General features: G+C 38.3%; 1 protein-coding gene across 1 annotated transcript in view; it reads left to right on the top strand.

Annotated features, from left to right (window-relative positions):
• The first annotated feature begins 716 nt into the window (after positions 1-716).
• chd1l (chromodomain helicase DNA binding protein 1-like) overlaps positions 717-12538 on the top strand; it is a 100208-nt gene continuing 88386 nt past the window's right edge. Inside the window, exons 1-7 of the mRNA XM_063050503.1 lie at positions 717-921; positions 4845-4957; positions 7494-7600; positions 9264-9375; positions 9798-9829; positions 11751-11832; positions 11973-12135. Coding sequence (XP_062906573.1) covers positions 822-921; positions 4845-4957; positions 7494-7600; positions 9264-9375; positions 9798-9829; positions 11751-11832; positions 11973-12135 — 709 coding nt within the window. The 5' untranslated portion in view covers positions 717-821. The remainder of the gene's footprint in view (positions 922-4844; positions 4958-7493; positions 7601-9263; positions 9376-9797; positions 9830-11750; positions 11833-11972; positions 12136-12538) is intronic.

Raw genomic sequence — 12538 nt, 5'->3', positions numbered from 1 at the left:
ACTAGTGAAGTTTAAGAGACTACTAGACGGGTATATGGAGGAATCTAAGGTGGGGGCTTATATGGGAGGCAGGGTTTGAGGGTTGGCACAACATTGTGGGCCGAAGGGCCTGTACTGTGCTGTACTATTCTATGTTCTATGTTCTATTATCACTGATAGATGTTGTGAACTTTGTTTTTTTTTCGGTAGCAGTACAGTGCAAAAGTATTATGAGTTATAAATAGTGCCAAAGATGAATAAGGAATGGTCAAGAAGAAAAAGCTGTGAATTGTTGAGCCTGAGCCCTTAGACTTCTCTGCAATTAACTTGCGTTTTAAAGCTTTCTGCCAATCACTATCTGACAAACAATTTTAATAACTGACTAACAGAGCTGAAAATGCTGGGATATGGACTTTGCCAAAGGACTAAGGCAGTTCAGATGCAGCTACAGTACTTCAAATAGTGAGAAGGAGGCTGCAATTAATTACTCCCAAATTTATCCTGGACTCTTTCAGGCTACCCAAAATGAAGGCAGTTTAAGAATCTGTGAACCTAAAATACGTACTTGGATAAGATTAGTCCATGCAACAGAATCTAAGCCAAATCTTCCCTGTAAGGAGGGAGACGCGCTTCACTCACAAACTCTCCAACCTGCAATTCATTACAAGTCACAAACTGGAGGATCCGACCAATAGCGAACGTAAGAGGGCGCATGCGTGCCGGTGCCGGCGTTCCTGCGTCGCCTGTCCAGTTCCTAATTACTTTGCCCTGACGGACGCTCTTTGTACCAACACAGCTCTTTGGCTTTGGAAGGCTAGTTCCGCCATTTGTCAGAGTGAAACATGTCCCAATTTGTGCAAAAGCTCCACCGAGTGTTCAGCCCACAGGCAAGAGAGATGGAGCGGTTTGAGGAAGAGGAAGTTGGGAGCTGGGGTTTGACAGGTTGGTGCCGCTGCGCCGGGAAGTCGCATTAATTCCCCAACCACCCGATCCCTCTGCTCGGTGTCCACAGTGAACTCTACTCTAATCCTCTCAACTTCGGACCACCCCTGCGCTGAACTCTTCTCAGTTAGTATCTGCATTAACCCCTCCCCTGTTACGTCGGCAATAACGCTATCCCTTGCTTGGCGTCCACGTTTAGAGTGCATTCCCTTCTCTGATGTTTGTAGTAATCACTCCCCCCCAGCTCAGTTACCTTCTCGGTGTCTACACTCATTCCTCCCAACTCGAAACTGAAATGTCTTCAAAGACCACCACTACTACCCTCATCCCCATCGCCAGCTCTCAGTACTGTCGCTTACCTGGTTATCTCCTACTGGCAATTTCTACTTCTTGCTGATTACATTAACCTGGATCGCTCAATCACGGGAAAACAAGAAGCTTTGGATTCTGGAAATACAACATAGTGCACAGAACAGAACAGAACAGAACAGATCCTTCAGCCTGCAACGGCATCAAACAGAGTCCTGAATGAAACTGAATCCCTTCTGCACAAACTGTAAAACAAACATCAAGTTCTAGAACTGCTTTGCAGGTCAAGTTGTACTTGTGGAGAAAGAAATAGCCAATGTTTCCGATGTTGACCTTTTATCAGAAGAATACTCATAAATTGACGAAGATTATCATACATTCTTTTTAAAATCTAGAATTCTAGTACGTCACTGCCTGCTTTTGCTAACTATAGTTTCTGATCTTATTTTTATATAGAATTGAAAATGCTCTTTTCAATTTGGTAAATCTGTGGGAACACATTTCAGTGATGGTACAACTAGATCGTACTTTAGATGGGAGTTTCAGTGAGACCAGGTGCAAAAGCAACAGTACTTAAAGTGCTCTTATTTTTATAACATTTTACTTAAAATATTCCCATTGTGCCACTGGCCTTTGAAACTGCTCCATAAATTAGTTTCCATCCGAGGGTTTTAAGAAGGTAGCTGAGAATATCCTCTCTTGATACGCGAACTATATCATGTTCGAAAACTTGTGTCACTCGACTATTTAACGAATGAGACAGAATACAAGATCAGTTAAATTAACATCCGTCGTTAGGAAATTGTATGGTGGTATAGACAAGACTGGTTGGGAAATTTCATAATTAGCAGGACATATTCTGGCTAATTGGCAAAATGTGCTTAGTGGTTGTGTTCTACCATATTTGGGGGCCTCAACTTTTCATTATTTATTAATACCATTAGCATTCATGTTTCTTGATGCGGTTACAGCATTACTGAAATCAACATAGATAGAAGCAAAAATATATGAAAAGTTATTAATAGATTTTGTAAATGAGCAGAATGTGTAAGAATGGATTTCAGTATCTGCAAATCAGAGGCTATTTCTGCAGCTGCTTTCTAAATGGTATCAAATAAGACATAGTAAACTTTTGTAGGGACATGGGGTTCCATACACACACAAAATGCATCAGCTGGTGGCACTCTTGCATTATAAAGCTAGATTTTCAAGTCTCGTTCCAGAGACAAGCACAGAGAACTAGCAGCTTTTCCAGAAAGGTATAAAGTCAAGAAACAGTGCTGTCTTTTTATTTTAAAATGGGATGGGATTTTAACTCAAAGTCCCACCAACTCCCTTGGGTGGATCTAAAAGATACAATGTCATGCATAAAGGGGCAAAATTAAATAAGTAGTGAATCTTAATTAGCCAGTGGCTGGTTTAAAGTTTTGAACATTAACTGCAATGTTTAAAAATCCTGTGCTTTCATACTTAAAGGCTCCTTTCCAGAAAACACAAGAGTACAATGAGAACAGTAATTGTGTATTAATTACAGTAATAGTGATAGTCCGGTGGTGATATCATATTTATGGAAGCTTAGATATGCAGCATACTATATCCTCTACAGTCTTACTGTGTGCAGAAATGTTTGCCAATCTCTATAAATTGGTCAGGAATCAAAGGTTGAGCACGGTGTGACTACTGTCCTGAGCTGCATATGTTTCAGTGCAAGAAGTATTGTTGGAAAGGTGGATGAGCTCAGGGTATGGATCAACACCTGGAATCATGACATTGTAGCCATTGGTGAGACTTGGTTGCAGGAGGGACAGGACTGGCAGCTCAACGTTCTGGGGTTTTGTTGTTTTAGACATGACGGACTGGGAGGGGTTAAAGGAGGAGAGGTGGTATTACCAGTCAGGGGAAATGCCACAGCACTGCTCCATCAGGACAGACTGGAGAACTCATCTGGTGAGGCGTTATGGGTGAAAATGAGAAATAAGGTAGGTATGACTATGTTACTGGGGCTATATTACAGACCACCTAACAGTACTAGAGATTGAGAAGAACAAATTTGTAAAGAGATCACAGATCGTTGCAAGGAACATAAGATTGTGATAGTAGGTGATTTTAACTTTTCACATATTGACTAGGATTCCCATACTGTAAAAGGACTAGATGGGATAGTGTTTGTCAAATATGTTCAGGAAAGTTTCATTAATCAGTACGTAGAAGTCCCAGTGAGAGAGCGTGCAAAACTGGATTTGCTATTAAAAAATGAGATGGCAGGTGATGGAAGTTTGTGTAGGGGAACACTTTGCATCTAGTAACCACAATGCCATTAGATTTAAAGTTAATATGCAAAAAGATAGGTTGAGATTTTAAATTAGAGAAAGGGATCTGGGAATACAGGTCCATAATTCATTGAAAGTGGTTTCACAGTTAGATAGGGTCATAAATAAAGCTTCTGGCACATTGGCCTTCATAAATCAATGTATTGAGCACTGGAGATGGAATGTTATGTTGAAGTTACATAAGACGATGGTGAGGCCTAATTTGGAGTATTGTGTGCAGTTTTGGTCACCTACCTACAGGAAAGATGCAAGTAGGATTGAAAGAGTACAGAGAAAATTGACAGGGATGTTGCTAGATCTGTAGGGCCTGAGTTATAAGGAAAGATTCAATGGGCTAGGACTATATTCCTTAGAACGTAGAAGATTGAGAGATTGATAGAGGTATTCCAGGTTTTGAGGGGTATGGATAGGCTAAGTGCAAGCAGGCTTTTTCTGCTGAGGTTGGGTGGGACTACAACCAGAGATCATGGGTTAAAGGAGAAATGTTTAAGGGGAACATGAGGGAAAACCTCTTTACTCAGAGGTTCGTGAGAGTCTAGAATGAGCTGCCAGTACAACTGGTGTATGCGAGCTCGATTTCAATGTTTAAGAGAAGTTTGGATAGGTGCATGGATAGTAGGGATACGGAGGGCTATGGTTCCAGTGCACATCGATGGGAGTAGGCAGTTTAACTGCTTTCAGCATGGACCAGATGGGCTGAAGGGCCTATTTCTGTGCTGTTCTTCTCTATGACTCTAAATGCAAAGATATGGTTTTAACCATTGAACCAAAAGAAACTTGAGAAGGTAGAAATGAGCAACTGTTGAACCAATTGAGGATTTTAATGAACCTAAAGTACTATGCAATATGTTTGATGCCTTTTTAAAGCGTTCTGAATTATTCTTTTCATAATCTCTGCTGCTCCATTATTCATGGAGGTACTCCACTGCATTACCTTGCAGAGAATGAAGATTACATAGTCATGATCTCTTCAGTGACTCTCTAAGCTCAAGGGGCCAAGGGCCAAGTGGTTTATCCTATGTCTGTATCTTTATCAAACCTTTGGAATTCTCATGCAATCTTTCATGTCTCTGATGTGGAATATAATCAACTAATATTGACGTTTCTTGTTTTCCTAAATTTGTATAGTTGCCCCAAAGTTAGAAATACACATGATCTTACAACCTCACGATATCCATTTCCTATTTCTCACAACCTGAGGTGAAATTTTCTTCACATTGACTCTTTTATTTGGCACCTGATTATAATGTAGGGCTCCGTTACTTGTCATTGCTTTCCTTTTAGGTATAAATCTCCGTTCGTACCAACTTAATGGCCTAAACTGGCTTATTCATTGCCACACTATTCAACACGGTAGCATCCTTGCAGATGAGATGGGTCTTGGTAAAACATGTCAGGTAAGATAACCTGTCCAGAACTTGTAACTGCATTAGTTTTAATAAACAGGTGATTTTGTAGTAAATACAGTTGTAAGAAAAAGTTTGTGAACCCTTTGCAATTATGTTGGTTTTCTGCATTAATTACTTATAAAATATGGTCTGATCTTCATCCAAGTCACAATAATAGACAAACACAATCTGCCTAAACTAATAACACACAAACAGTTGCACTTCTCATCAATACTGAATACACCATTTAAGCAATCGCAGTCTAGGATCAAAAAAGTATGTGAACGCCTGGGGTAATGCCTTTTACAAAAGCTATTTGGAATCAGGTGTCCAATCAATGAGATGAGATTGGAGGTGTGGGATTGCCCTATAAAAAAGACATACAAAGTTAGGTTACTGACAGAGCCTGCTCTTCTCAAGAAAGATCTGTTTATGTGCACCATGCCTTGATCAACACAACTTTCAGAGGACCTTAGAATTGTAGAGATGCATGCAGCTGGAAAATACTACCAAAAACGTTTCTGAAGACTTGAGTATTCATTAGTCCACAATATGAGAATTTGTCTACAAATGGAGGAAACTCAGTACTGTTGCTACTTTCTCTAGGAGTGGACATCCTGCAAAGATCACACCATGAGCACAACATGCAGATATCCCACCTGTCCCGGAAGTTCCGGGAGTCTCCAGCATATTGATGGCAGCTCCCTGACGCCTGCAAATTATATACAATATCCCGGAAATCGACTTTTGTTGAGAGGGAGAGGAAGAGGGAGAGCTCAATGCATCCTGATTGGTCTCACTTTGTGCTAAGTAGACCTATCAGTTTTCTCTGTGGGCGGGCTTTACAGTCGACCTCAGAAATAATAACAGTATTGCTTGCTGCACTGTTTGCAACAGTGATTTTTCTATTGCCCATGGTGGTTTAAAATGTAAAAGACATGTTGAGGTGAGGTTAACAGGTGTCATTCGTTCATTAGCATAGCTAACGTTATTGAAACTAGCTGGCTAGCTGCTAAAGAGCTACTATATTGATGTCCTACGTGATGAGGCTAAACTCCCTGTAGACTTGCTTAAAGTTGTAATAGAATAAAAAACGACTCCATGATAATATAAGTACATATTTTAATGTCACATTTTCTGCATATACCCAACTTGGTTTACAGAATAGACAAAATCACTAAACAAAGTATTACATACACCCTTGGCAGTTGACTGGGGGGCGGGGGGTGCTACCTCCCTGAAATGAGCTTTTGCAGGGTGGGATATCTGAACACGCAATGCTGAAGGAGGTGAAAAAGAACTGAAGGGGAGCAGCAAAAGACCTGCAGAAATCTTGAGAACTTGCTAAAGTCTCTGTTCATGTGTCAACCATAAGAAAAACACTGAACAAGAATGGTGTTCATGGAAGGACACCATGGAGGAAACCATTGCTCTCCAAAAAAAAAATTGCTGCACATATCAAGTTTGTAAAAGACCACCTGGATGTTCCACAATGCTTCTGGAACACTGCTCTGTGAACAGATGAGACAAAAGTTGAACTTTTAGGCAGAAATGCACACTGCTATGTTTGGAGGAAAAAGGGCATTACACACCAACACCAAAACCTCATCCCAACTGTGAAGCATCATGGTTTGGGGCTGCTTTGCTGCCTCAGGGCCTGGACAGCTTGCAAATGTTGAGGGAACAGTGAATTCAAAATTGTATCAAGACATTTTACAGAAGAATGTCAGGGTGGTGGTCTGTCACCTGAAGCTTAATAGAAGTTGAATGATGCAACAAGACAATGATTCAAAACACAAGAGTAAATCGACAACAGAACAGTTTAAATAGAAGAAAATTAGTTTTTTGGAATAGCCAAGTCAGAGTCCAGATCTTGACCCAATTGAGATGTTGTGGCATGACCTGAGGAGGCTGTTCATGCAAGGTATCCCAGAAATATTGATGAACTGAAACAGTTTTGTATGGAGGAATGGTCTAAAATTCCTCCTCACTTTGTGCGTCTGATCAGCAGTTACAGGAAATGTTTGGTGTAAGTTATTGCTGCTAAAGGAGTTTCTACCAGTTATTAAATACAAGGGTTCACATACTCTTTCCAGCCTGGACTGTGAATGATTAAACAATGTGTTCAAGACGTGAAAAGTACAATTGTTTGTGTGCTATTAGTTTAGGCAGATTGCGTTTGTCTATTATTGCGACTTAGATGAAGATCAGACCACATTGTATGAGTTTCTAATGCAGAAAACGAGATGATTACAAAGGGTTCACAAACTTCGACTTGTAAGGGTAACTTTATGATTCTTAACATGACATAAAAAAAATTGGAGCAGGTATAGTACCCTGGAAGGTATAATACCCTGTCTATTATTTTCATATTCGCTACAAGCTTAGCAACAAAACAGAGTACAGTCTGAGGGTTCAATCCTAAGAATAAATACTTTAAAGTATTTGAGAGATTTTAATTTAGATAACTAAAGACAGGAATAATGGACAAATTGGATTTTAGTTAAGACCTGTTACACAATGACATGTTCACATTTCTTTTCAGTCAATATCATTTCTCCTCTATCTAACTGGAAAACAAAAGGAGAAAGGTCCTTTCCTGATCCTGTGTCCGCTGTCTGTACTAAGGAATTGGTCGGAGGAAATGGGAAGGTAAAACAATTATTTCTCATGTTTCCTGGGTTACTCTGAATTAGAGTTTCTTCTATTTTCTTGCTTCTGGTCCTGCTCTCTTTTTGTTATTTCCTTGCAACTGCCCTGTCAACCTTTGGTTGAGAGATTAGTAAAATATTAAAGCGGTAATTGAAGAAGAAAGAAAATTTGCTTGCCCAAGAACCTGTCAACTAGTTGTTGCTTTGAGTTGTGTAAAATCAGTAACAGTTTTTAGTTTGCATTGACTCCAGTGGAAAGTTAGATTGGACTGAATCAATAATGCATTTTTGCAATGTGTAAGTTGCTCTTTGTTTATAAGTGATATTATAGAATTTTATTAAATGACAGAGTGTGATTTCCTTGTCTAACAAGATGTTTGTGTGCATTACAGTTCCTGTCATTGAGAAATAAAGCATGGAAACAGGCCCTTTGGCCCAGCTGGTCCATGCTAACTACAGCATCCTCCCTGTTAGTCCCAGTTGCCAGCATTCGGCCCATAACCCTCCAAGTCCCTCTCCTTCATGTTTATATTCAACTGCTTCCTAAGTGTTGCAAATACACCTGCCTTGACCACTTCCTCTGGCAGTTCGTTCCAGATACTCACTATCAACTGTGAAAGGAAGGTATCATTTAAATCTTTCCTCTCTTCTCTAGTTTTGAATTCCTTCATCCTTGTGAAAAATATGACTGTCCATCTTATCCATACTCATTATAATTTTATAAACTTTTATGACATCACCCCTCATTTTCCTACGCTCGAAGGAATAACAATCCAGCATGGCAAAGCTCTCCCTATAAGCAAGTACAGGACAAAAACTTGTTTCATATGAAGGTCAAGAATCTGTTCAATGAAAGTGGATTTTGGTTTGAGGCCAGATCTGTTGGCCCTGGATTACTGAGATGTATTCCATATGAAACAAAGTGGCAGATGGGCTTATACATGTCATTCAGCTCAGTAAGGAGATGCATCAAGGACATTGAAGTCAGAGGCTTCTTTGTGCATGGATAAATGCTGGCAGTTCCTTCCATTCCTCTGGCCAGATCTTATAGTTTTAGCTAAATTATCCTGTGAGGTGCATTGGAAATGCACAAATCTTGCACTCTGGAAATCCTTAACTAAACTTGTTTAAGTTCTCTATTTTCCCTTTCCCTCTATTCAAGTTACAATAAGCCACACATGATAAAATATATAATGGTAATTGATGTCTGCATCTTTATTAATGCAACTTGTCGTTCTAATCATCTCCTGAATCAAAAGGTTACAACCCAGTCTCGAGATGACCCTATGACACAATCTAGTGCAGTACTGAGGGAGTACTACTTAGAAGAAGAACAGAGGATTTTTCTCCACTGTATTAGCCAATATGATCTCCAATTACACATAAAACAATTATCTTCAATTTTGGGCCCTTGTGCTCTGCTGTTTTTCCAACATTACAAGTCTAACCACACATATAAGCTACTTGCAAAGTGTTTTGGGACTTTGTTAAGATCAGCTGTGCGATGTAAACTGCTTCATTTCTTTTCTCTTCCTTTTGTTGTAATTAATAACCGTATGGTGTGCCACTGGAGCAGAGCTATGCCTAAGCAGATCCTCATGTTGGAGCTTCACTGTGTTCCAGCACCACAACGCTTTTATTATACTAGTTAATTTATTCTGCAGATTTGCTCCACAACTTTCATATGTTGTGTACAGCGGAGACAAAGAAACAAGAATATCTGCACAACAAGACCTGGAAAATTGTAATTTTCATGTACTGCTTACCACATACGAGGTATGAGGGAAGACGAACATTCTCCTCAATATAGTTTGCAGGATCAGTATATTGTCTTCATACGTGTTTTTATGTCTCAAGTATGATTGAATAATAGTAATTCATTATTGACGTCCCTAGACTAATTTTTGTCTGCATGTTGTTACTTCATTCATTTGATTTAAAGTTAACCAATGTTAACTGTCTTTTAATGTGAAACTTTTGTTTAGGGTAGAGCTGCAAGTGATTTTGAGAATAAAATACTGTATTATATTTAATGAGTCAACCTATCATTTTAAAACAGTAGTTTTATATTGTCACAAGTTTAATGCTAGATGCTCACAATATGTAAAAACAAAAGGTTTGTTGTTGGCTTAGACATATCTTCTTAATCAAATTCAAAACAACTTCCTGATTAAGTGATAAACATTTGTTTGCTTTAGATTTGCCTGAAAGATGCATCTTTTCTGAGAAGGTGAGTTACTCTGTAAATTGGATAAATTATTTTAGCCCTAATTTAGTTCCAATATAGTAAAATATTATTAATATTGTTGGTAAAGTAGTATGCTTGCACTTATTAAAGGCTTTTCTGTTACCAAATTATGATCTAGAAAGCTTTATTTGATTTAGTCTAATGGAAAGTAAAAAGAATGCCTTTGCATGGACTTTGTATTTATCTATGCACTTAACATTTCCAACATTCACCTGCGCATGGTAAAATTGAGATACTGGACTGATTCACACTGGCTGTGACTATTGTTCAGCCATTCACACACAAGTAAAGAAAATAAAATGCTGGGAACACTCAACAGGCAATGTGGAGTCTATGGAAATAGAAACAGAGTGTACATTGCAGATCAAAGACTTAAGTGCTTTCACCATTTTCTGTTTTTATTTCTGATTTATAGCATCTTCTGGTTTTTGGATTCTTTGTTTAAGTAAATCACAGAGTTGGGTAGACATGCTGTAAGACTGAGTGTTAGATTTTACCAGTAGAGGGAAGCCTTAAATTATTTCTGCAACATTTCATCCTAAATCTACATCTTATTGCACACACTTAAATTGTGTCTTTTTTATACTCCATAATTCACTGAATTAAGTGAATGATCAAAATTACTGAATATAAAATGAATGATTACTTTTGCAAATGTTGTAGAGCCTTACTGTGCATCTGTTAATCACAGAGCTTTAAAAGATGTATTCTGAAGGTGGTGAAAGATTCTATGGTGCAAGGTAATACTACACAAAAGGTGACAAATAGCAACCAAAAGATACAAGGTGGAATTAATCAACTTTTCATGTATATACTTTAAAACTAAAAGATGCCAAAACAAACACTCAAAGACACGTTTATTCCAGGGAATAAAGGCAAGAGACAAGATTAATATTGGTGACCAAACTTACAAAAGGACAGTGCAAATGTGTACATATATTCCCAGGTAGTTTAATAAATGTGTTCAATTTATATAGGGAAACAAATTAATAAGTAGTCTGTCAAATATGGACAGAATTTTCTTCTAATGGAAGAGACCAGGCTTGTGGGAACAGGTAGAAAAGTAAAGGCTAAGATCAGATCAACAGTTATTTAATAACTGTGAGGCTTTCCTGATGGCTCACAAGAAAGTGTTTTGGCATTTTGTGATCCACGATGGAAGGGTAGGAACAGTGAATAAAGGGAATTAATGAAGGAGGAATTAGATGCTCCAATCCAGGGGTTCCCAAACTTTTTATACACCGTGGATCCCTATCGAGGGGTCTATGAACCCCAGGTTGGGAACCCCGGCTCCAGTCAGTGTGGTGTGCATTTAGATTGATGGAGAGACAAAAATGCGTTGGAAGGCACTTGATTATTTTTGTGAAATGTGACTCTGAAACATTGCATATAGTCATACATGGTTCATTTAGTAAAGATGTTGTGCCTGCCAAAATGACTTTAAAATGAGATTTGTAGCAACTTAAATACAGAGCAGTGAATATTGCTGAAGAGGTGCTAAAGTAGCTGCATAAATATGTTTGTCAGTACAGTGAAGCCAAAGGGAAATTCACTTTGCTTTTACTGTTTTAAGTACAGTCTATTTCATGTCAAAGTTTTGAATTAACTTTATAGTGGTCAGCCAACACACAGAATATGGTACATAAAACATTATCTAAGCAGAACAATACTCTTGGAATCAGGCCAGAGTAAGCATTACCTTCTTGAAAAGCACATCAAATTTTCTATGGCTATCCAACAACAACAATTAAGTCTAAATGTGAAATTCCTTGAATTCACAAATTTGGCTGTGATTTAAATCAGAATAATTATGAGTAAATAGCAGTTTAAATTATCTTAGTTTCAGGTCTTCAACTAAACTGATATACCTGTATTACTTAAAGATTAATGTGCTCTGTTCCAGGTTGAACTGGAATGTCCTGATTGTGGATGAGGCCCATAGGTTAAAGAACCAGAACTCTCTACTGTATAAGACTCTGAAAACTGTAAGACTTGTTTAAAGATACATTTCTCACAATTGCTGAGATTGCCACATTCTCAGTTTCTCTCATTTTTTCAATTTTGTATCAATGTAGTGGTATAAAAATGGAAATGTGCTTATCAGTGTTTGATTGTTTGTTGCTAGTTTTCAGTACGATTCACACTTTTGTTAACTGGAACACCAGTACAGAACAATCTTCATGAACTCTACTCACTGCTGAGCTTTGTGGAACCAAAGGTGTTCTCAGCGGATGAAACTGATGAATTTGTTAAACATTACAGCAGTGTAGAAGAGAACACAGAAAAAGGTATGTTTGCTTTGGAGTAGTAAATTATTTAATTTTATCATGCGGGGAAGCTACGTAAGATATTCTATCCAGGATACCCTTTTTTCAATTTGTGTAATGCATCAAATGCAAATTGCTGGGTAACCCCTAACTCTGGTGCTGGTGCTCCTGAAAATTGTATCTTCTTTCTGATAATACTGGCAATTACTGTGCATGACTTGCAAAAATGGAAAATTAAATGTGAGAAAGTATAGATGTTTGTCATAGCATGTTATGTTGCAAGTAAAACCATAGGTTAAGACACAATTGATCACTATTGCCAATTTAATAATATTTTACACTACTGGGATTTAGGTTTGTTAACAAGAGGAATCTTCATCTATGGGTGAGGCAATGTGACAACCTTTGCCCCAAATAGCCAAGG

This window comes from Mobula hypostoma, chromosome 6 (assembly GCF_963921235.1).
Source record: "Mobula hypostoma chromosome 6, sMobHyp1.1, whole genome shotgun sequence".
Lineage (NCBI taxonomy): Eukaryota > Metazoa > Chordata > Chondrichthyes > Myliobatiformes > Myliobatidae > Mobula > Mobula hypostoma.
Note: the sequence above shows the minus strand (reverse complement) of the source record. Positions and strands in the feature narration are given on the sequence as shown.